The 25,176-nt window shown below is 39.7% G+C and overlaps 2 protein-coding genes across 3 annotated transcripts in view; one reads left to right on the top strand and one right to left on the bottom strand.

The window, feature by feature from the left end:
* PTPRB (protein tyrosine phosphatase receptor type B) overlaps nucleotides 1-7,043 on the top strand; it is a 161,650-nt gene extending 154,607 nt beyond the window's left edge. For both annotated transcript variants that reach the window (XM_043965208.1, XM_043965207.1), the window contains 2 exons: nucleotides 3,943-4,063; nucleotides 5,619-7,043. In XM_043965208.1, coding sequence (XP_043821143.1) covers nucleotides 3,943-4,063; nucleotides 5,619-5,641 — 144 coding nt within the window. In that variant the 3' untranslated portion in view covers nucleotides 5,642-7,043. The remainder of the gene's footprint in view (nucleotides 1-3,942; nucleotides 4,064-5,618) is intronic.
* Nucleotides 4,005-25,176, bottom strand: part of KCNMB4 (potassium calcium-activated channel subfamily M regulatory beta subunit 4) — a 133,642-nt gene continuing 112,470 nt past the window's right edge. The window contains exon 3 of the mRNA XM_043965212.1: nucleotides 4,005-4,377. Coding sequence (XP_043821147.1) covers nucleotides 4,236-4,377 — 142 coding nt within the window. The 3' untranslated portion in view covers nucleotides 4,005-4,235. The remainder of the gene's footprint in view (nucleotides 4,378-25,176) is intronic.

Genomic DNA, 25,176 nt, shown 5'->3' with positions numbered 1-25,176 from the left:
GTAGCTTTTCAGTCATATCTGACTCTTTGTGACCTTATTTGGAGTTTTCCTGGCAAAGATACTAGAGTGGTTTGCCGTTTCCTTCTCTAGATCATGAGGAAACTGAGGCAAACAGGATGAAGTGACTTGCCGAGGGTCACATAACTAGTAAGTGTCTGAGGCCAGATTTGAACTTAGGAAGATGAGTCTTTTTGACTTCAGGCCCTACCTAGCTACCCTACACGTCCTACTCACTCCTCCTTTATGAAAGGTATATATATTCTTTGGGGTGTTTTTTTGAGAGGCAATTGGGGTTAAGTGACTTGCCCAGGGTCACACAGCTAGTAAGTGTCAAATGTCTGAGGCTGGATTTGAACTCAGGTACTCCTGAATCCAGGGCCGGTGCTCTATCCACTGCGCCACCTAGCTGCCCCGAAAGGTATATTGATAGGCTATAGAGAAGAGTTATCAGCCTCATTCACAGGTGACTTTGGTAGTCCCAGAGTAACTCAATTCCCTATATAAAATGAAAAATATGAGTCATGCCTTTTTAAAAAGTCATTTTGTAACTTCAGGATTGGGGGTGGGGGTCGGGTGGGGAAGAACTTCTCAAATTAGCAACAGGAGGATGTCATATGCTGGAAACTGTTCTCTGTGAAATTCCCTCCTCTAATTTCTAGGCAGAGTGGGGAGTGAAGCACGCATCACAGGCAAAAAAAAAAAATGATTTGGAAGAGGAAATGCACGGTGTTATAATTAAAATTAATGCATATGACTTTGTGAATGATTGGCTAGAAAAAAACATCATGAGCTAATTATCGTACTGAGGTCTGCCTTATGAGATGACTAGGAAAGTGAGGCCTAACTTCCAGGCAGGGACCAAGCATAAAACTCTCCCACAGAGTTGAGTGTGTATCCTGGGAGGGGTTTTCACAACTTCTCATGATTCCAGTGGGTTTTCTATACTAACTCAGACATATGAGTCAAAAAGCATTTTTTCCAATGCCTATCAACTTAACAGTAACCAGAAATACTTTCAAGTTGAGAAGAGTGCTAGACTTGGAAACAAAGACCTTAGTTTTCTCTCTTTTTTTTAAATTATCAGGTTGAACTACATAATCTAAGAGGTCCTTTCTAGTTCTAAACCTATAACCTATGAATATATTTTAGTGGGCACACCTCTCTCCATACAGGATATGTTACCATCTATGATCAGAGAAATGGAAGTGCTTCTGGGATCATCTAGTTCAATCTCTTTATTTTTGTAGAAGATGAAACAGGCCTCGATGGATTAGCCCATCCAGGTGGTGGAAGAGCTAAGACTGGACCCAATACCCAATCTTATTTGCTTTCTTTCCATTAAAATACACTGCCTCCTCCCTGCATTCCACAGCAATCAACAATAATAGCAATAAAAATTTCTTGAATATGAAAAAAACAATAATAGCAATAGAAAATGTAAACACTTACCCTGTGCCAGGCACTGTGCTAAGTGTAAGACTGGAGGTAGAAAGAAAGCAAAAAGAACAACAACACCTCGGTCTCTGCCCTCAAAGACTTCCCATAAGAATGGAGGAGACCATATGCAAGCACTTATATTCATGCAATATAAATAAAAGTGCTAATGGGAAATGATCACATAGGGAAGGTGCTAGTTGTGGGTGAGAGTAGGAGAGGACTCTAGCAGAAGGTAGGACTTGGGGTGAATCTGGCACCAAGCCAGGGAAGTCAAGGGGTGGAAGTAGAAGTGCAGAGGGAGAGTGTTCTGCAGAAGAGGGGCAGTCAATAAAAAGGCACAGAGTTGGGAAATATAGGGGGCCAGTATTGCGGAGAAGCCCAGTGTGGCTTAATTATGGAGTGTGGGGAGGCCGGTGAAATAGAAGGCTAACAAGATGGGAAAGAGGTGGCTAATAAAGAGCTTTAGAAACCGAGTGGGTGGTTTCATATTTATCCTGGAAGTAATAAGGAGTCACTGGAGTTTACTGAATAGGGTGATGAAATGGTCAGACCTGCATCAATCAATTTGACACCTGAGTGGAGGAGTGATGGAGTGAGGAGGGACTTGAGTCAGGGATATCAAACCAGCAGGCTGGAGAAATAGTCCAGGAGTGGGCTTGCATCAGACTGGTGCCAATTTCAGAGGAAGAGAAGGGTGTGTACAGGAGGGATGTCATGAAGGCACAATCGATAAGACCTGGCAACACATTGGATGTGGGGGATGAGAGATAATGAGTTGAGGATGACACCAAGGGATCAAGCTTGGGTACCTCTGAGGATGGTGGTGTTCTTGATTATAGCAGAGAAGTTTGGAAGAGGGTAGGATTTGGGGGTAAAAATAATGAGTTCTGTTTTGGACACGTTGAGTTCAAGATACTTCCAGGGTATTCAGTTCAAGATCTCTAAGAGGGGATTCAAGACTTCAGCTTAGGAAAGAGAGTAGGGCTAAATAGATAAATTTAGAAATCATCTGCATAGGGATTAAACTAAGGGGAGCTGATGAATTCACTTAGTGAGATAATAGAGATGGTGTGCTAAAGGTGCTGAGGTAGACACTATATTTCTATACCTACAAGTTCCACTTACAAGAAGCTATATCTATAGGGAGTTCCACTCCTGTATATTTCAACCCCTAGAAAGTCAGATAGTGTATTAGCCTAGACCAGAGGTGTCAAATGCAGCTCACAACACTCTTATTGTTCAGTCTTATTCAACCGGGTTTTCTTGGCAGAGATACTGGAGTGATTCAACGTTTCTTTCTCCAGCTCATTTTACAAATGAGGAAACTGAGGCAAACAGAATGAAGTGACTGGCCCAGGGTTACACAGCTAGTAAGTGTCTGAGGTCAGATTTGAACTTAGGTCTTCCTGACTTCAGGCCTGGCACTCTATGTATGCACTATGGTGCCACCTAGCTGCCCTGTAGTATTTCTGAGTACAGCCCAAACCAGATTCAAATGTAATTAGGAAATTTTTAACAAAACAAATAAAAATGCAATATAACGTAGATAATAGTAATCTGTGGTTTTTTGTTTGTTTGGCCAGGCAGTGAGGGTTAAGTGACTTGCTCAGGGTCACACAGATAGTAAATGTCATGTGTTTGAAGTCGAATTTGAACTCAGGTCCTCCTGAATCCAGGGCAAGTGCTTTATCCACTGCACAACCTAGTTGCCCCAGTCTGTGTTTTTTAAGTCAATACATGGCTTGCAGGAATTTATTTCTATTTGAGTGTTATACCACTGTTCTAAAGGGGGGAAAGACTACATTGAATGTGTTAATGCAGCAGGTGTCTGATTTCTGTGAAAGTTGTATATCCAACTTCATTGATGATGACAATGAGGAGGAGGATAACATTTAAAGGGAACTAGGCCCATTGGATAAAGTACCAGTCCTGGAGTCGGGAGGATATGAGTTCAAATGTGGTCTCAGACTCTTACTTAGCTGTGTGACCCTGGGAAAGTCACTTACCCCTAATTGCCACCACCACCATCATCATCCTCCTCCTTATCTATAGCACTTTAAGGTTTACACCGCACTTTCATAAATATCTCATTTAATGCTCAAAACCTCCCTTGGGGGTAGGTGCTATTATTTATTATTACCACTTTACAGATGAAGAAACTGAGGATGCGGTGAAGTGACTTACCCAGAATCATACAGCCAGTCAAGTGTGCAAGGCCCAATTTAAACTCAGATCTTTCTAGCGTCAGTTTCAATACTCTAACACCCTATGCCACCTAATTGCTTCTTCCCCTTGAGGTGAAGCCTAAATGAAGCTGTCTCCTGTTCTAATTGAAAGTTGCTTATTTCAAAATCAATGGTGTCAAGAACCACCCTCTGCACTAGAGATTTTGGATGAACTAGTGGTCTGATTTGCCAACCACTAAGAAACCCATCAGTGTTTTCTGAGAATTTCTCCAAGTTTGGGCCCCCTCTCACATGTCTCCTGGTTTTTTTTCTTCCACAGTGCCAGTATGTCTATCTACATCAGTGCGTGAGAGACGTCTTAAGAGCAAGGAAGCTTCGTAGTGAACAAGAAAACCCTTTATTTCCAATCTATGAAAATGTGAATCCAGAGTATCACAGAGGTAGGATTTCTCATGGCTTCCATTTCAAAGGGTCTTATCACTCTTGGGTCTCCTGGTATCCTGTTGATCTCAACCATCTAGTCCATTGACCTCATTCACATCCTCCACTAGTCAGAATCCCCAGAGAGGAACAGACAAGCAGTCGGGTACTGAGGGATGAAGAGAAGGAGATTTATACTAAAGAGAGGAGACACAGGGCAGGAGTTATAGGACTGTGTATGTTACACATTCTGTTTCCATCACAAATTTGTATATGGCCAGCTCCAGGTGGTAGTATGGGACTAGGAAATGTTGTTCCTTGGACTGGGAGATGCCTGTAAGAAAAAGGAGCTGGAATCAGTATATTTCATCAAATGCAAAAAAAATTTTAAAATCAAAGTATGTGCTCATTGATTTACAAATTAGTGTCAGAACTACCAACCATCATTTCTGATTGGCTTTCCAACAGCCATGACTCTGAATGTTTTTTATTTTTTCTCTGCGTGTCCCCTAACTCTTACTCTGTGTGGTTTACTCGAGTGGCTGTATTCCTCTTCCCCTGCCCCCCACCCCACCCCCGCCAGGTAGCAGCTTCTGCCCAACCTTCTAGTGGTTCAACAAGTCAACAAATTTTGATTGTACCTACTATATACCAGGCCCTGGGGACACAATGACAGAAGTGGCATAGTCCCTGCCCTCAAGGAGTCTACACTCTACTAAGGAGAGTGAGTCTCCACAATTACCTGGACAGACAGACTCACAGTCCCTCACTGGCTTGTTTTTTAAGGCTGTGAGGCATGGTAGAAGCTTCAAGCATGTCATCTTTGAGGATCCACAGCCATAGTGTCGTATCAGTTCAGAACTTTAGCCGAAAATTTAATAGTTAATGATGTATAAAAAAACATAAATGTACTAGGAGGGCCTGCTTCTTAAAGCCTTTGTAAATTAGAGTATCCCTTTGAATTGCTACTAAAGTAAGACTTTGGGGATTTCCTGGATTATGCTAAAGATTTGGACAGATAGATGGACAGACAGATAGATTATATAGAGATAGAGATAGAGATGTAGATGTAGATGCAGATATATAGGTAGATATAGATATATAAATTGTAAGCAATTATATATATATATCATATCATAATATGTTATATTAATTTATTAGATTCCTTATACTATATTTATTATATTATATTATATATTATAATTGTATGTATTATGTGTTAAAATAATATTTTATATATATGAAAATCCCATTTCATCCTTGCAACAATCCTGTGAAGTAGATACTATGATTTTTTAAAAAAATCATTCCCATTTTACAGATGAAGTTCTGAAAGATTAAATAATTTATCTGTGGTCACACAAGTATCAGAAGCAGAGTTTAAACCAGCTTTTCCTGACTCTATCTTCATCATGCTGCTGCTCCAAAAACCAGGCTTCAGAGAGAAAATGTACCTGTCTGTCAAGCATTCTTGGTATTCATTAGTTCTATTCATCTCTTTTCTTCAACAGGAGGAAAAAAATAACAAAACTACCTGCTACCTACTCTAATGACAATTTGTCATCTTCCTTTCAGATGCTGTCTATTCAAGGCATTAAGAATGTAGCAGTGATCTCTTTGGATCAACCCCATTCACTGTGTGATTTTTTTTTGTTGTTGTTAAACTCCATATCCCAGAGAGGTGCCAGATATTTCTGTTTATATTGTGTATAATTTATTAGTCTAGCAAATTTTAAAAGAATCTATGTAATTTAAGTGTAATAGTTATTATTGTACATAATTTGGATTTTGTGATATTCTTCTGTAAATATGTATTTTTCACAATGTTTAATATTAAGCTTCGGATAATACTATTTTTCCATCCTAAAGTTTTTATAAATCTTTCTACATAAAGGGTTTTAACCTGTATGACAGGAACACTGGTGGAATGTCTGTGTTGGGTTTTTCATTGTCCCTTCACGTCCAGGGAAAATCTCTGGGAGGGTGGTATCCTTCATTTGTTTGATATTCAAAGAATTAGAAAAATCTCAGAATGGATGGAAAACTGTACATTGGAGCCATCTAAATCTGAGCCTACATAATGAGAAATACTAGATGAGGAGATTAATCAAGCTGACACATTCTCAGCATCTTAACTACCAAATAGGGAGCATCAGCAAATCTCTCCCATCAGTGTGCTATGGCTCCGCTGGCCCTCACCAATAATTCCCCAATGGCCACTTCGATGTCTGTGTAAAGATAAAGACTCATTTACAGAGAGAGTCTTAATCCAAAATTTTGAAGACTTTTAATGGTTTTCACTCTGAGCAAAAACAGAATACCACATATAAAGAAAAATGCCAGTAATGATCCATTTCCTTAAAACTCAAGTGACCACAGCACCATGAAAAAATAGTATACACACCAGTGGGGGCTATTTCATTTCAAGTTTATAGAGTTCATCACTGTGTATCTACACAAAAAGTATGTGTAAAGGGAGTGACTATTGATAGCCACTTTTATCTATCATGTTCATGTTTGAATGTCTATATGTAAACTCAGGTAGTTCTCTGATTTACAGGCAGTTATATTCCTGGAAAAGGTGCTTTAAATCAGAATCATGTCAGTTTAATCTGGTTTTTTTCCCCAAGTAAATAATGTTATAATTGGTGGAGGGGGAAGGAGAAGAAGAGAGTTACATTTGAGACTTAAGAACAGCTGCCAACTTTTCATAGAAATGACTATAAGTACCATGTTTAATCCATGATTCCAATTGACATTTGGATGCCAAATGATGTACACCTTATGTACTGTCCAATACAAAGGAAGCAGACTAATAATACAGTAACAAATGACATAAAATTGTATTTTATAGGGTGAAGTTACCTCTACATAATATACAAAGTCTTCATCTTAGTTTTCCATAATTCCTGTCTTATTTTTACTGCAACAAATCTCATAAAATGAAGAAATACCTTTATCAAGATCAAGAGACCATCTCTCTCTCTCTCTCTCTCTCTCTCTCTCTCTCTCTCTGTATATATATATATATATATATATATATATATATAATTATAATCTCCTCTCTGAGACTCTCTCCCTTCCTCCTTCCCTTTCCATCCTTCCTTCCCTCCCTCTCATTATGTCTGTGTCTCTGTCTTCCTCTGAAGAGAGTGGACTTTCTGCTATATTCACAGATGCATTTGTGTGCCCCCTTCCCGCTAGTTTGACAGTATCACCAGGTGTGTAATTATCAAAGTGCTCCAAGGGATGAGAAGGTTCTATTTGTATAAATGGACACACAGCTAGAAAAAGTCTTCCAGAGTAATTTGTGGTCTGTGTCAGGGAACAAGTTGACCATGGTAAAAAGAGTAATCTGATAAATACCAGAATGAATTAAAAGATTAAGGGCCCTGTTAAGACAAGGTTATGGAGATATCACAATTCACCTTTCATTGGCCTACATTCAAGGTTTCATTATATTATGACACTATGTCTGGACAATGGGAAATAAGAAAAAAAGAAAGTATGGATATATGGAAGTAAGTGAAAGGATATAGAGGAACAGGAAACAAGAGTATTCAGTGTTTCATTAAGTAGGTTTTGAGCCACTATTTGTTGTTGCTGTTGCTCAGTCATTTCAGTTATGTGCAACTCTTTGTGACCCCATTTAGGGTTTTCTTAGCAAAGAGACTGGAGTGGTTTGCCATTTCCTCCTCCAGCTCATTTTACGGATGAGGAAACTGAGGCAAAAGGGTTTAAGTGATGTGTCCAGGGTGACATAGTTAGTAAGTATCTAAGGCCCAATTTGAACTCAGGAAGATAAGTCTTCCTGACTTCAGGCCTAGTATTCTGCTAACTGTTCATTTGTTTTTGAAAGAAGATTAGAATCTGGAATCTTAAAATCTTAAACTGGGATTTCATCTTAGTAGGAAACTCCTTGTGTGAGCACTCCCTTCACCTATGCAGATCTCCAAACTCATCTATAACCTCTTAGTTTTAGAAAATTGCCTCAGGAACTGAGAGGTTAAGTGATTTGCCCAGCATCACATAGGTACCTGTCAGAGACAGATCTTCCTGACTCTGAGATGTGGCTTCTCTCTATTATGCCACAGTACCTCTAATCTAATATTGCTTTTTCTAAAATACATTAATGTCTTTCGACAATGAATTTTCTTCTATAAACTGAATGAATGTTCCAATTAAAACGAATCTATCACATTTAAAATAATGTTTTTCAATTAAGTTTGAGAGAGTGAAACAGCATACTGGTTATATAAATGATTCGGTCTGATATAGCTACAGCCTCATAAAGTCCAGAACCCGAAAAAACCTGCTAATTGCTTAATACCAAGTCATATGAGGTAGGGGAAGAAGTATAAACAAAGAATTAAAGTCATATAGCTTTCCTTTATCTCCAGTCTATGATGGCAAATAAAGCTTAGATATGGAATGAGATCTCAGAGGTGGAAGGAGAGTTATGATAACTGAAGACAGGACAAATGAGTTCTCTTAGTCTGGTCCATAAAAATGAAATATATTCTGCTAATATACCTGTCTAATTTTAAATTTCCCTAGCAACAACTACTTCACTATTCCCCTGAAGATACTAAATACATCCTCTAGTCGATCTGTTTTGTATAAAAAAAGTGTTTCCTTGATATTCAGTCCAATTTTATGTCTTTTCATTAAGGCTCATTATGTGCTTATCATGGTAATCCATTGCCTCTCTTGGTGTGTGTGCACCTGCCTATTTATGCACTGCTTGTAATCACTGTATCCTGGTGCTTCCCAGCTACCAAGTGTTAGGAGACTATCATACAGCATTTTAGTAATCATTTATCCAAACTATAATTAGCTCCTTTAACTTCTCATTAAATCAAAACTCTTATTTTTGATTTTATCATCCTGTTGTACTTCTCTGGATGGTGACCAATTTCCGATGTCATAAGTCTAGGGCAAGGGGTTCTTAACTCTTTTCTGTCAATCTGGAGAAGCCTTGGAACTGCTTCTCAGAATAATGTTTATAAATATGTAAAATAGAATGCATAGGATTACAAAGGAAATCAACTCTATTGAACTATACTTCTTTTTTGTTTGTTTGTTTCCTTTTTGCAGGGCAAGGGGGTTAAGTGACTTGCCCAGGGCCACACAACTAGTAAGTGTCAAGTGTCTGAGGCCAGATTTGAACTCAGGTACTCCTGAATCCAGAGCCGGTGCTTTATCCACTGCACCACCTAGCCACCCCCAACTATAGTTCTTAAAATATTTTTTAAAACAAATTCACAGACCCTCCCTCCAAAATCTACCAAAGTCCCCTGGGAGAAGATTTGTGGGCTCCAAGTTAAGAACCTCTCATATAGGCCCTCAACTACTCCTAGCCAACAAAGATGAAATGACTTGCCCATGGTTGCAATAAATGCCTCATGATTCCTCTTAGAGATATTAAATACATAGTCTAATTGATCTGTCTGTTAAGATAAGTGTCAGAGATAGGATTCTAAACTGAATCCTTTGACTCCAGAGCCAAACATCAAAATTTAGCATACAGATTTCGGGATACTTCATCAACGAGTTATCAATATTCATGCCTCACCTTCCACAAATGGAGGGACCTGATCTGATGAGAAAATCGTAATCAATTCCTTTAAGAAAAACACCTGTTTTTGTGTTTTCAGGCACCCCCTTTAGTTTAGCAGATAAGGGGTACTTTTCCAAATGACGCTTAGATGCATGAACCATAAATGAAAGTCCCAGGTTTCTTCTCTAAGAGGGATATTTAATGTTCTTGAAAAGTCACAGGAGGTGATATTCTGGTCCCCTACCAAAAGTATTTTCTGGTGCCATCTATTAAAAGCTGGTGAAGACTTTTGAAAAGAAGTATTATAACTAGCCAGAGTATATATGTAAGCAGAGAAAGCAGTATTCTTCTGATCAATCAAGATGCTCTTCAAAAACACTTTCACCTATTTCTACTAAAAGATACTCCCTTTTCCCTCACTATTATGGATAGGAATAGGGACGTGGACTGTGATTTCATTGGTATATGGAACTCCCAAAGAAGGAAGCTCCATCTACCAATGCAGTTTGGCACCTTCTCTGCAATTTAAAATGTTAGGGAGTTGCCCAGCTAAACTTATTCAGGGTTGTAAATTTTTTTTAACTGAATAGTGGATTATACACTCCTGAAACAGGGACCCTGTCTTATTTGTATTTCATCTCCCACTGGATATTTTATGTCATCAATGGCTAATAAATGTTTGCTGAATGGATCAGTGGGTAGAGAGGTGAACAGAGTAGTTTGGCCAGGCAACCAAGTAAATTTAATCAAACAATTTGTTTGACTGATTGGGGTTGGTTTTTTCTCCATATTGACCACTATTCAGCTGAATTGACCTTTTGGTTTGCCAAGCTTAGTTGTCTTCAAAAACATTTGGTTATTTTCATGCCTTATGAATATAACTTTTGATGTCGACTCAATTGTAGGAATCTGTTCAGTTCTAAAAATGTTTGTAGCCAATCTAAATATTCCATTCTAAGATAACACACTTGGCTTATAGGGCGACTCCACAAAGGGAAAACAAATGTCTTCCATATATTTTTGTTAAGATTATTTTATTTGGTGTGTGTGTGTCTGCATATGCATTTGTATAGACATTCCCATTAAGTGAGGACAATTACTTAATGCTCTTAAAATAGCAATTTATGCAATAGAAATAAAAAGGTCTATTGGCAGTTTTTCTGAATCTTTTTTTCTATAGCCCATATGCCAATGCTTTAGAAAGTCTTCCTATCACATAGAATACTAAAATAAATTATGCAAAACAGAACAAGTCATACTGTGAACAATGTCAGACAAATGCGATTTCTGCTGCTGTGATTATTTATGTAGTTTAAACATGATTGGCAAATCCTTCCTAGAATTGCCACAAGAAGGATTCATGATCCCCGATTCACATCTTTAAATATCATCTCTTAGGAATCACCCTTCTCCCAATATAAACAAAGCTTTCTTTTACATTCACATTACATTTTGCTAGTGGCGATGATGGGTGTTCATGAATATCTTACTGTGAAATGCTTTGTGGCTTCAAGAATTTCTATATGAGAGTTGGCCATAACCATCCATTGCACAAACTATTTTAAGAAAACCTTCATCAGACTATGCGAACTAAAGAAGCACAGATCATCTCCTCCATCACTAGTTTGCAAATTCCTCCTTGGAACAAAAAGTCATCCGTCACCTTTAAGAGGGGAGCAAAGTAAAAGAGTTACAAACACACCTAAGAGCCATGTTGGTGGAATGGGTAAGGCTGAAATTCCAAAAAGATGTTTGGCCAAAACCAAACACTATGAAGGAAATTGTAAACACTATGAAGGAAAAGACGATTCTTTCACATTTTTTCTTTCCCCATAATAGTATCAAATCTGGTGCCTTGCATATATAATGGATGCTAAATGTGTGCTTGTTGAATGGAAATGTCCACTGGGCATAGCTTTGGTATTCAGTGTACATTAACATTAAATTTCATGGATGTTTCTCAGGCTTTTCCTTGGTTTATTTGAAATGTAAAGATACCCCATGAGTACATCAGGTGACTGAACTTAATATGTTCTATAATAGAGCACTTAATTTTATAGCTTTTGAAATAGCATTCATTCTTATTTTGATAAATCTGGTGATTAAGAGTGGCCATAGACTGTGTTATTTTCCTCCTGTTACATTATGTACTCTCAACGGTATTCTTAACAAATTCTCTTTGAACAGAGAACTATATTAGTGCTGTTTATTTAAGTTATATATTTGTTAAGTATATTTTTATATTTGTAACTGCATTCAACAAAACTGTGAGTATATTTTACGCATTTTCTCAGTATATCAGGAATAAATCCATGGTTCATTAAAGAAGGTGGTCCTGTCTTCCATTTTCTTTTTCATCTTTCTGCATTATGGAATTGGGAAACCCTGTGGCTCAGGTGAAAGGTCAGAGGAGACATTTTTAAATGAGGAAATCTTCAGAGTACATTAGCATCACCAACCACTGTTGCCGTAACCTTTATACTTGGGTGTGTGAAGTTGGATGCCTCAGGTGATGTGTATATGATAAAACCAGCCATCAATGCTCTGCACATAGATTCCTGTTTTTAGCTCATTAGTAGCCAAAATGTCATCTAGTATCCACAGGGTCTTGTTAGCTTCAGTGTCTTCCAATTCCAGGAGTGTTTTTCTGAACTAGACCTCTCTGCATCCTCTGAAAGACACATAACCAGTGACATTTGGCAAAAAGCATCTGTGCTTATGTCCGGAATGATAATTTTGCCCTTTGCCTTTCTGTATTTCAGATAAAAGACTGGTGTCATTCTTTACAATGATCTCATTTCTCCACAATTTATTCAGGGGAACGTTTGAAAAAAAATGATGCTGAGTCTACACACCCAAACTCACTTAAAAATAGACATTCAACTGAAATCATCTTTTTTAATTTTCTTAGAGGCTAATTTCAGAAAATAGATAGTTATTGATTGATTCCGACCATTGAGTGGTAGCCAGGTGGTGCAGTGAATAGATTGCTGGGCCCGGAGTCAGGAAAATTCATCTTCTTGAGTTTAAATATGGCCTTGACACTCACTAGTTATGTCACTTCACCCTGTTTGCCTCAGTTCCCTCATCTGCAAAATGAGCTGGAGAAGGAAATGGCAAATCACTCCACTATCCCTGCCAAGAAAATCCAAAATGGGGTCACAAAGAGTCAGACACAACTGAAAACAACCCAACAACAACAACCTTTGAACACATATAGTTAGGGAAATAGAGGCAAAGCAGAAGTGTTTGTTTGAAAAATAGCTGGGCAAAAGAAGAAGAAAGTTGCATGTTACATTTACTTAATACAGAAGAGAAAAAACAAGCAATTTTATGTACAGTCCTTTTTTTGTTCTTTATATATGAAATGCTTCTTTTATTTGGTGTTTGTTAAGTTCAGAATTAAAGAATTAAAACCTAAAGAGAGCTGGTTGACTGAATCTAAATTTTTCTTTAAAGAGAAGATCATGGGCAGCTAGGTGGTGCAGTGGATAAAGTGCTGGCCTTGGATTCAGGAGGACTTGAGTTCAAATCCAGTCTCAGACACTTGACACTAGCTGTGTGACCCTGGGCACATTGCCCTGCAAAAAGAGAGAGAGAGAGAGAGAGAGAGAGAGAGAGAGAGAGAGAGAGAGAGAGAGAGAGAGAGAGAGAGAGAAGATCATGTAAAAATTGAAGTGGTAAGATTACAATAGCTCATGTTGTTGTCTTGTCATTTTTCAGTTGTGTCTGATGCTTCCTGACCCCATTTGGGGTTTTCTTGGCAGAGATACTGGAGTGATTTGCCATTTCCTTCTCCAACTCATTTTATGGATGAGGAAACTGAGGCAACCAGGGTAAAGTGACTTGCCCACTGTCACACAGCTATTCAGTGTCTGAAGCCAGATTTGAACTCAGAAAGATGAGTCTTCCTGACTCCAGGCCCAGTGCCTGATCCACAGTGCCACCTAGATGCCCCACAATGGCTCATATTTTCATATAGTAAAAATGTGATAAGTGGTATGAGTATTAATATCCCCATTGCAAGAAGCTGAAGAATTCTAACTGTAACCCATGTCTTCTAAACAGAAGTTTCATGCTCATTCTGCTGTTGTTTCCCTCAGTGTTGTTGTTTGTCCTTCATTCTTGAAGAGGACCATGACATCAGGGTGATGGCATGACTTGCACCGACCGAATTGAATTTAAGTGAGGGAGGGCTGTGCAAAGTCACCAACTTCACCATCTCCTCCAGAGCCACCTGGGTCCAATGGCAAGATATACATTAGGACGACTTTAGATGGCTCCAGATGTTTTTAAGGCAATTGGATTTAAGTGATTTGCCCAGGGTCGTATAGCTAGTAAGTATCCAACGTAAAATTTGAACTTAGGTCCTCCCAACTTCAGGGAACCACTGCACCACCTAACTGCCTCTTAGTAAAACAGGATCATAGGAAAACAGAGTCACAAGTAACCTTAGAGGTCAACTAATCAAAGCTTCTTAGGATGTAGGTCCTGACCCCACATGGGGTCACGTGACTGAATGTGGGGAGGGGTCGTGAAAAATTTGACAATGGTAAAAGATTATGTGTGCCTATTTTACATACCTATCTACCCAGGGTCATGTAAAAATTTCTGTCAAAAAGGTGTTTCGACGGGGCAGCTAGGTGGCACAGTGGATAGAGCACCGGCCCTGGAGTCAGGAGTACCTGAATTCAAATCTGGCCTCAGACACTTAACACTTACTAGCTGTGTGACCCTGGGCAAGTCACTTAACCCCAATTGCCTCACTTAAAAAAAAAAAAAAAAGGTGTTTCGAGTGGAAAAAAATTTAAGAAGCCCTGCTCTTCGCCCAACCCCGTCATTTTACAAAATGAGAAAAATTTGTGCTCAGAGACTCAATAAAGTAAACTTGCCTGAAATCCTACAAGAAGCTCACAGCTGAGTTGGGATTCAAACAAAGTCCTCTGACTCCAGACCTTACACTTTTTCCATTATTTCATGGGAGTTGGAATGTAAATAAATATTCTAGAGACATAACAAAGCCCCAACAATATGAACACTGTTCAACAGAAGCAATACACGCAGTGGTTATCTCAGTTCTTGAGATACTCAGAATGAAATGGAACTCTTGGCATTTTGCATAGTTATTACTCATTGCTTTAATTTTATATCTCATAACAGTATATGGCATTTCACTAGCTTAGTTTATATTTACTACATTTATATTTTACTATGCTTAATAAATTATATTTATCTACATTCATTTGACATATTTTGTGGACCTACTATACAGGGGACTTTCTCCCCACCCCCAACCCCTCACTTCAGAGGTCAGTTTTTAGGAGGGAGTTCTAATCCTGTGCAGGGTGTACAATAGAGGTGAAGAATAGACTCTTTGATTAGCTCAGTGAACTGAGGGGATTAAACCACATGAATCTGAATGTGGTCTTGCCCCTCAGGGGGTCTCCTATTAGACCCTGATATAATCGTGGTAGAGCTCATTTTAATATGGATCACCCTCAAGTCATGGTCAACCAATGGAATTGAATGATGCTAGTCAATTAGCTTTTTTTTTTTTTTTTTTTTGGTGAGGCAATTGGGGTTTGGCTTGCCCAGGGTCACATGGCTAGTAAGTGTTAAGTGTCCGAGGCTGCATTTGAACTCAGGTCCTCCTGAATCCAGGGCTGGTGCTCTATCCACTGCACCATCTAGCTGCCCCCCAATTAGCTTTGATCACTAGAGAGAGGGAAAAAAAAAGATAAGACATGGGCTCTGACTTATGGAACTTAGACAGCAATACTACATAACACAGATTAGTCTGAGATGGTACTTCTCAAAGATCTTTTGTCTCAGAAAGTCGTCATATTCTTTTTAACTCTTTAAATTGAGTAAAAGGTAAGCACAGAAAGCTGTTTGCCCCAGCTTCCCACTAAGGAGAGACCTATATGGTTTTTTTTTGCCTTTGCCCCACATACATACATGCATTCCTCCTTCCTATGCACATATACAAACTCTTACTGATGTGCTCCTGCTGCAATCTAAACACAGAGATGAGAGGATCCTAGCGTCCTATATTTAGAGCTGTAGAGATTATAGGATTATAGAATCAGAGATTTATAGCTGGAAGGAGCTAGAAAAAGGCTAAGAGGCCATTGAGCCCTAATTTGACAAATGAGGATATGACTACTAGATCTGCAAAAGATCAAAGAGAGAAAAGATAAAACAAAACTATTTAAGGCAGTGCTTTTTGTTGTAGCAAAAAGCTGGAAACAAATTGGTGTATGGCTGAACAAATTTGTAATATATGAATGTCAGTCCATAGATCGTGAGCACTCATTAAATGAGATATTTGTAAAGTGTTTAGCATAGTGCCTGGCATATAGTAGGAGCTTTACGAAGGCTTATTCCCTCCTTCCACTCATTTTTATGTGTTGTTTTCCCCCATTCAAAGATGTTTTGTGTTTCCATGAGCTCCAAATCAGGAATGTTCAGGTGGATGAAGGATAAGCCTGCTTCTGCTTGACCTCAAAGGGAAGAAAGGAGGGAGGGAGGGAGGGAGGGAAGGAAGGAAGGAAGGAAGGAAGGAAGGAAGGAAGGAAGGAAGGAAGGAAGGAAGGAAGGAAGGAAGGAAGGAAGGAAGGAAGGAAGGAAGGAAGGAAGGAAGGGAGGAAGGGAGGGAGGAAGGAAGGGAGGGAGGGAGAGAGGGAGGAAGGGAGGAAGGAGGGGAAGGAAGGGAGGGAGGGAAAGAGGAAGGAAGGAAGGGGAGGGGGAGGGAGGGAGAGAAGAAGGAAGGAAGGAAGGAAACAAGTTTTTATTAAGAACCTACTATATATGAGATACTGTGCTAAACTCCTTACAAAAATTATCTCATTTGATCTTCCAACAACTCTAGGAGGTAGGTGCTATTATTCCCATTTTTAGATGAGGAAACTGAGGGATAGAAAGGTTAAGTGATTTGGCCAGGTCACACAACTAGTAAGTGTCTGAGAGTGGATTGGAACTCAATTCTTCCTAACTCCAGGTCTCGAGCTTTATACACTATACCACCTAGCTGCCTCAAAATGCTGTTGTGAGAATCAAAAGAGGTAATATGTAAAATACTTTGCAAACCTTAAATGTCACTTAAATATCAACCATGATCTCTTTTTGCTCTCACCCTTCTGATTGGTATGCCTTTACATTAACTAGCCTCATTCAGACTTAACACTCTAGCCTGGTCCTCTGACCCGATATTGCTACTCCACTCTTGATCCCTGGCTGCTGAGTAATGAGCATTCACCATAAGATGACCATTGTAAAATTACCAGGATGCTTTTGCCCTCTATCTTCATTCCATGACCCTGTACATCCTGCCAGATACTCTGACCTTGACCTATTCCCACTTTTTTTTTTTTTGTGGGGCAATGAGGATTACGTGACTTGCCCAAGGTCATACAGCTAGTATCAAGTGCCTGGGGCCGGATTTGAATTCAGGTCCTCCTGAATCCAGGGCCAGTGCTCTATCCACTGTGCCATCTAGCTGCCCCCCTATCCCCACTTCTGATGGGTAAGTGTTCTCCGGAACTATTCCAGCTGGACCCCCAGTATTGCTGCTGCTGCTGCTGCTGCCCTCACTAGCTCCAAGTCATCCCCCAAGCAGGCTTTCCACCTCTAGCACCAGAGACAGTGATCAGATTCGCTCTAGTATTCCTGGAAAGTAGTATCAATCAATTTCCCCATGATTCTGCTCACAGTCCTTGTGAAATCTCTGTAGAACCCCGCCCCGCCTCTAGCCACCATTACAATGTTTATGTCTTCTTCATTTAGAATGCAAGCTCCTTAGGGGCAAGAACTGTCTTGCTTGATTATTATTTGTATGCACAGCCCTTAGCACCGTGCCTGGCACTGATGAAGATGTAAAAAGCTCTAATGATTCTTAAGCTTGCCTCCCAGAGGCAGCAAGCAGCTTCAGAAATCTCTAATGTTTTTTAAGCATAATCGGCATCCTTGCTTTTTTACTCTAGGTGCTTGACCTTGCTAATAAGCAAAGTCTAAATAATTAAAGGGAGTTAACATAACTGCACCTTCTTTGATGTCCCTTTCTTTTGATTATATTCTGCATCTGGTTTCTCTCTACAAGCTGTTAATTGTCCAAATTGATAGACGTTGTTCTCTCTATAATATATAATAACCTCTGTGTGCATCTTGTGCTTTGGGGTGGAGAAGTCCAACCTAACAGCAATAGCTAGCATTTTTATATTGCTTTAAGTTTTGCAATGAACTTACAAATATGATCTCATTGGATCATCACAACAACCCTGGATAGTAGGTGCTATTATTACCCCCATTTTACATTTGAGGAAGCTGAGGCAGGCAAAAGTTAAACAACTTCCTGAGGGTCACACAACTATTAAATGTCTGAGGCTGAATTTGACCTCAGGACTTTATGATTCCAAGTCTGATGCTTTATCTGTAACCACCACCTAGTTGCCTGTCTAAATTTCAGTCTCTGTCCCTATACTTGTCCTTGTCTCCTGCAATTGCAGAATAAAGTCTTACTTATTTCTGAGATAATTTACTTTATTAGAAAAAAATTTAATTTAACAGCACATCTTCCTCCTCCTCCTCCTCCTCCTCCTCCTTCTTCTTCTTCTCTCTCTTTCATTCTTGCTCCACCAAAATATGAAACTGATGTGACATGCCAATGAAATAAATGTGTCCTCACAGGAAGGAAATTACAAGTGTTTAAAGTATTGAAGACTAAATATTTTTATAAACCACAGTTCTTTCCCCCCCCCCCATGCTTAAGAATTTTTGTTTTGGTTTGGGGTTTTTTGTTCATTTCATTTTTTGTGTGGAGATAGCATCATGGGTCAAAATATTGCATTGTCATCAGGAATGTGGTCTGGATAGGTGAAATACAATGACTTTCCCACCTTCTTAGCTTACTTTTGATTCTGACTCAAATTTATTTTCATGCTAAATTAAGAGGATCTTTGAGTGTCTTACCCTAAGATAATTGTATCAGAGGTCTGTAATCTCAGCCCAAACATAAACCTGGAAAAGAAAAGACCTCATCTTAGTCTAGGGACTCTTGAGTTGGCATTTGTTGTCTGAAAATGGTTGCCATGATTATCAAATGGCCCTTACCAGGGAGTTCCTAGCAATTAATACCATAGCTGACTGAAACTGAAATGGATGATAGATGGCCCTGAAGAGATGAAGGCCAGAAGATGGAATACAGAAAAATCCCCAGTAAAGACTAGCTATCCAGCAACAAGCATGTGTCCACTAGTGGCCCATGTGTAGCAGCAGCCCCCAGATAGGATGCCCAGAAATCAGCAGGTGCCCCAGCAGGACCAACTCAGTACCCCATCCAGTGGAGATGCCACCTGAGAACAGCACAATGATTAAATTAGAAGAAACACATGGTCTTGTAGTATTGGTGACAAGAGTTGCTTCACCAGATAAGTGCTCCCCAATGCATGATAATTGTGTGTGCCCACTTTCCTCCCTGATAGTTTGGGTATCTATGGGAGAGTATGCTCTTAGATTTATGGGAGTAATGTTCAACTGTGACTTCCTACTATGGTAGTTCATTAAATGCCTTTGCTTTGCACGGATTTTATCCTCTGGTAAGGGAAAAAAAGGCAAATAGATGGGTGGGGAGGTGGGGGTGGGGTTTGTGGGGTGTTTTGAGTGGATGAGAATGCACAGGGTCCTTGAACCTATGGTAACTTTTAGGGGGGCAGGTCCAGGTGCTAAATGTGGAGGGTTTGACTCTATCTTCAATGTCCTAATAGTCCATTGGATAGGAGAAAATATGCATGTATGTGTGCATACATGTATATTTGTATGTGTTTATCTATATACACATGTGTACATAGATAAACACATGTATATGCACGTGCTGTATATATGTGTATATATACACATACACACAAAATTCTATCTCTCTGTATATGTGTGTGTGTATACACACACACACAGACACATTTTTTTTTTCAGGATGTGATCTGACAGCAGTGTTTGTGTTTTCACTTACATGGGTACCATATGGGGCTGTATTTTCAGGTCAGACCGGCTGCTATAAAAGAACTATTAGATTGTATAAAGTGCATTGAGGTGCTCTGTTTATCAACACTGTTGGACTGTCGGGGGCACATTGTGATTGGGCATCGGGTTTAGCAGCTCATATGGATAGGCAGTTGTTCAAAGCTCAGCACGCCTTCACAGAATTGACCTGTACCAAGCACTACTATTTGCAGTATTTTTTGACCTTACTGACAATGATACAGTCTAGACTTTATGGTATGCTGAGAATACATCAGAGGGATATAAAGTACAGGGCAAGAAATACATGTATGGGGGGCACCTAGATGGCACAGTGGATAAAGCACCAGCCCTGGATTCAGGAGGGACCTGAGTTCAAATTCGATCTCAGACACTTGACACTTATTAGCTGTGTGACCCTGGGCAAGTCACTTAACCCTCATTGCCCTGCAAAAAAAAAAAGAAATACTTGTATGGAGAAATTACAATGGAATTATGTCGGTGGTGGTGTTCAGTTGTTTTAGTCGTGCCTGACTCCTCATGACCCCATCTGGCATTTTCTTCTTAAAGATACTGGCGTGGTTTGTCATTTCCTTCTCTAGCTCATTTTACAGAGGAGAAAACTGAAACAGAAAGGGGTAACTGACTTAGCCAGGGTCGAACAGCTAAATGCCATATCTGAACTCAGGAAAGTTAGTTAGTCTTCTTGATTTCAGATGAGGCATTCTATCCACTGTGCCACCCAGCTACTGAACAACAACAGCAACAACATTAACATAGTTAGATGTGGGCAAAAGGAACAATGTCACTCCCCTCCATCAAAGCAACACCTCAGTATACACTAGTGTTGCCTTATGTAGACCCGATCAAGCCCTTTGTAGCTCATAACTGCTCCTAGCCCAGAAGGCCTGAGAGCAGTCCTATATTGGGAAATACTAATTAATCAATCAAAATTAATTAACTCATTAATTAATTGGTTAATTAAGATACTGATTAATTAATAATAATATTAAGAGAGTGATGGTCTCCAGAAACCCATTGCATTTGCCCATAGAGACATAGAGAGTCCCATTAGCATATACACAGACTGGAGTTCTTGACTTTGAAGTGGTCTGTCACTGAGCAACAAAAGATTATGTGCATAGAGGTAAACATAACATTTAGACAAACAACGATGCCCTGATCTATATTCTGACAAGGGCCAAGCTTCCTGCCAGAGCTGAGTAGAAACACTGGCCAACTCCGAACCCAGAGTGTAATTTATCGACCAGGGAAGACTGATGTGGAAGCAGATGCTCTGTGACATAAGCCAGGTGAGTTCATAACTAAGGTGATACCCCCTATGCCCCCAAAGGAACAAGGCTGTAATACCCAGGGAGCTGGGCCACAGTCAAATGGAAGTGCAGCCAAGAGTCTGGGATGCTTGCCAGAGATTGCACCATCAGTGGACATGAACTTGGTTGTCTTGAATTAATGATCTTTACTTCAGTTGGTCTTAACTGTCAGTGGGAATAGATTCACATTTAAGGGCTATAAGAAATGATTTAAGCTATGAAGTGAGACAGTAACCATCAAGGAGTCTAATTTCAGTTTCTAGAGATCCTCTTATTGTTGATATGTTGGCAGAAAATGAAGCTATGTGGCAGAGGGCTGTATTGGTGGTGTCTGCTCCCATACAAGTTACCCAGAATCAATAGTGCTTTCCCAGTAGAACGTAACTTCCTAGAGAATAGGGAATTGTATTTGTATACCCAGAACTGAGTATAGTGTTCCACTACATGCATGTAGTGTGAATGGATGAATGAACATTCATTAAGCACTTACTATGTGCCAAGCACTGTGCCAAGTGCAAACCATATACAGACAAGAAAGTGAGACCCTTTTACCCTCAGGGATCTTACTAATGGGGTAGACAATGCATATAAAAGGAGCCACGAGGAGGGGCCTTTTAATTTGGGAATTCCCAGATTGGAGCCATATTGGAGTGAATATGTCCTCTTCAATAGCAATGGCAATATTAATGACAAACCGCAAAGGAAGAGGTGGAAACGGGTGAGAGGTAGCATGAAGATAATTGGAGAGGAATGTGAAGCACGATTGGGCTCAGCTAGATATGGTGGCTCATGTGAGTTTAGGTTTGTGCACTTGCCAACCAGAATAATTTATAGACTAGCTGGGGGAAAGGGGATAGGATGTTCCAAAGTTGAGAGGGCTAACCCTCTCCAGGGCACTTTCTCCATAGATCTGGTGTAGCCAGAAGTAGCCAGGAAGAAGGGAAGAAGATGGCTGACATAGGAAAACAGGCAGGGAATGCAGGGATATGGGGAGCATTGGGAGAGAAATCGGTTTAGCAGGGAAGACAGTGAAGTTGAATTCTGTTATGCTGACTTTAAGGAACCTGTGGAGATATCTAGTAGGCATCTATGAATAATTTGGAACTTAAGGAGAGAATGGAATGACTATAGATCCAGAGCAAAAATTAGTAGGATCATAGTTATCAGTTAAGATCTCAAGAACTCATGGGTCATCTATGGCAGGGTTTCTTTTTCTTGCTTTCTTTCTTTTTTTGTGGGGCAATGAGGGTTAAGTGACTTGCCCAGGGTCACACAGCTAGTTAAGTGTCAAGTGTCTGAGGCTGAATTTGAACTCAGGTCCTCCTGAATCCAGGGCCAGTGCTTTATCTACTGTTCCACCTAGCTGCCCCCAAGAGCAGGGTTTCTTAAACTTTTTTCACTAACAACCCCTTTTTGCCTGAAAATTTTTTATGTGACCCTGGATATGTAAGTATATAAAATAGGTGTGTATAACATTTTACTGTTCCCAATTTTCTTGTGACCTCTACATTCAGTTACATGACCCCATATGGGGTTTGTGATCCACAGTTTAAGAAGCTTTGACCCAGAGCAACCTCCTCACTTTCCCAATGAGGAAACTGAGACTTGGGGAAGTGACTAGTCCAAGGTCATACAGGTAGCTGTATGCAGTGGTCCTCTTGCTTCCATATACTATGGCAGGCACTTAATCAATAGTTGATCGATTGATTAATACCCAAGACATTTTGTTTTATGGCCATGACAGCTCCACACTGTGAGTCTAGACACTTAGGTCAAGAGAGGACACTTGAGATTATAAGGAACAAGTTTTTCTAGCTCAAAATGGCATCTGATGTCTAGAAGAAGTGTGAGACTAGTGTCTGATGTGTTCAAAAAGGAAGTGCTGCCAAATCATACAGTATACTTAGAGAATATAGGCACCAGCAAGACATTGGAGATTGTGTCTCTAATTTTTTTTCTCTTTTCATATCTGGAAGGAGAAAAGAAACAGGAAAAAATACATGTGACATCTTACTAGGGACTATTATCTCATCAAGTGTGTGCAATCAATTATACCCAACTAAGAACCAAAACTCTTCTGCAATGAAGGTGTTGTGCAACAAATATCTGTATGCAAATTGATTCCCTGACAGGATCCACCTTGATCAAGGAAGAGACTTTGAAAACAAACTACTTAAGATGGTTTAGGTAGCAATAAAAAAGAAGTCTACAAACACACCTTTCCCACTCTCTGGGAGAAGCACATCCCAAATCAGATGCTATTGGACAGGTTGCTAGGAGACAGTTTGCTATAGTAAAAAGCCACTGACTTGGGAGTCAGAGGACCCCAGTTCAAATTCTGCCTCTGCCACTGTGACTGAAAAAGTCACTTCACTTTTTACCTTTAGTTTCCACATCTGTAAAATGATCAGGTTAGACTAGATGACTTACCTCACATCCCTTCCAGTTCTAAATCTAGGATCTTATGAACATGCTGGGTCCCTGAAGCCTGAGTGGAAGGCTCAGTGGAGGCAAACTCACAAAGGAGCCAAGAATGATGCCATCTACCTAACCTCAAATCTGCTAACATTTGGGCAAGAGCCATATTTGCCTATTAGCTTGTGCTTCGGAGTCTCAGAAAATGAAGAAGATGTAGACCCTCATATCCAGTACATACCTGTCATGGTTTTTATTGATATCCCTACCACTTAGCACAGTGCTCTGTAAACAGTAAGTGCTTAATAAAATTTCATTCATTCATTCACCTCTTTGATGAATTGAAATTATCTACTGCTTCCCTATGACCTCAGATCATAAAAACTCTGTAGGAAACAAGCCACACTATGATGTTGGTTAACAAGATGACAATGTTCTACACATTCCTGGTGTGCAGGGAATACGCAAGATAGTGGATTAAGAAGAAACGACTTGTTGAAAGATGAGACAACTAACCAGTCTGTAAGGTAGCCCCAGAGAAGCACGACAGCACCACGCAATGCAACCAGCTATTGCATGCTGGGGAGTTCCCTGTGCTTCATCATGAGCAGGAGGAAAGGATAGATAGAGAGGCAGCCAATTGACTTCTAAAAATTGCCTCACTAGTCACAGAGAGACATTTAAAGCTAGATAATGACTCAGAAGATGAGAAAGGGAGAAGAAGGTAATTGAAGCATTTTTTTTCAAATACCCAGAAGAGAACAGAAGGAATGCCAGTAGAAAACAACCAACCAGGGAAGCTTGGAAAGCTACATGTTGAATTTATCATATACTCAAAAGGGAAAGCTAGCTGTAAGAGAGGCACAGTTTCCTGTACAGTCTTTTTGCTAGTCAGTGCCCTTCCTATGAGATTACCTGCATGTGTCCTGTATATGCAAAATTGTTTGCATGCTATCTTCTGAATTAGATTGTAAGCTCCTTGAGGGCAATGACTATGATTTTATTTTGCCTTTAAAAAAAACCATCACCAGGGTTTAGCACAGGATCTGAAACATAGCAAGCATTTAACAAATGCTTATAGGCTGAAAAGTCCTCTTTTTTTCTGTTCTGCTTTGTATACTGAGATGCTCATTAATTGCTGTTAAGTTCAGAATAAAAATAAATAAACAGCTCATAATATGATGACTCAGATATGGAAAAATTTGAGTGCTGGTATTTACTAGAGGGTCATGGAAAGTAACCAAATATGTCCTGTTCCCAGAGAGAACCTCTGCTTAGATAGGACAGAAGGGATGAAGTCAGACTTAGCATTCCCTTTCTTGCCCTCCTGGGCAAATTAGGAAGATACCTAGTAAAGAGAGATACCTCAAGGATCTGTGAAATGGAGTCAGCTTGAGACATTCATAAACTCAAAATTAGGACTGCAGGCCAGGAGGACTGAGGAGGCTGATGGGCAGCTGGATCCATTCATAAGTTCAACAGGTCACAGCAGAGTTGCCAGGCCTTTTAGGCTAAAGGCTGAAGTTTATGCATTAAGTGTTTGGTAAAATGGGTATGTTTGTTACATACCCCAGTGACACTGATTGTCCTAATGCAGTTAACATGTTATTTGTGTGTAATCACTACATGTGATTTTATAGGTTACATGTGATTTACATGTTTGTCACACAAGAAGATTTCACTGCTGTGGATTTTTACTGGTATGTTAGTATGTGATATCATACATATGCTTTTACTATGTTGCATGTTATCTGTTTCTGAATGCATGCAGCCATATTATGTGATGCTACAGATTTTGTACTACACTGAGACT

Source organism: Dromiciops gliroides, chromosome 5, assembly GCF_019393635.1.
Source record: "Dromiciops gliroides isolate mDroGli1 chromosome 5, mDroGli1.pri, whole genome shotgun sequence".
Taxonomy (NCBI): Eukaryota; Metazoa; Chordata; class Mammalia; order Microbiotheria; family Microbiotheriidae; genus Dromiciops; species Dromiciops gliroides.
Note: the sequence above shows the minus strand (reverse complement) of the source record. Positions and strands in the feature narration are given on the sequence as shown.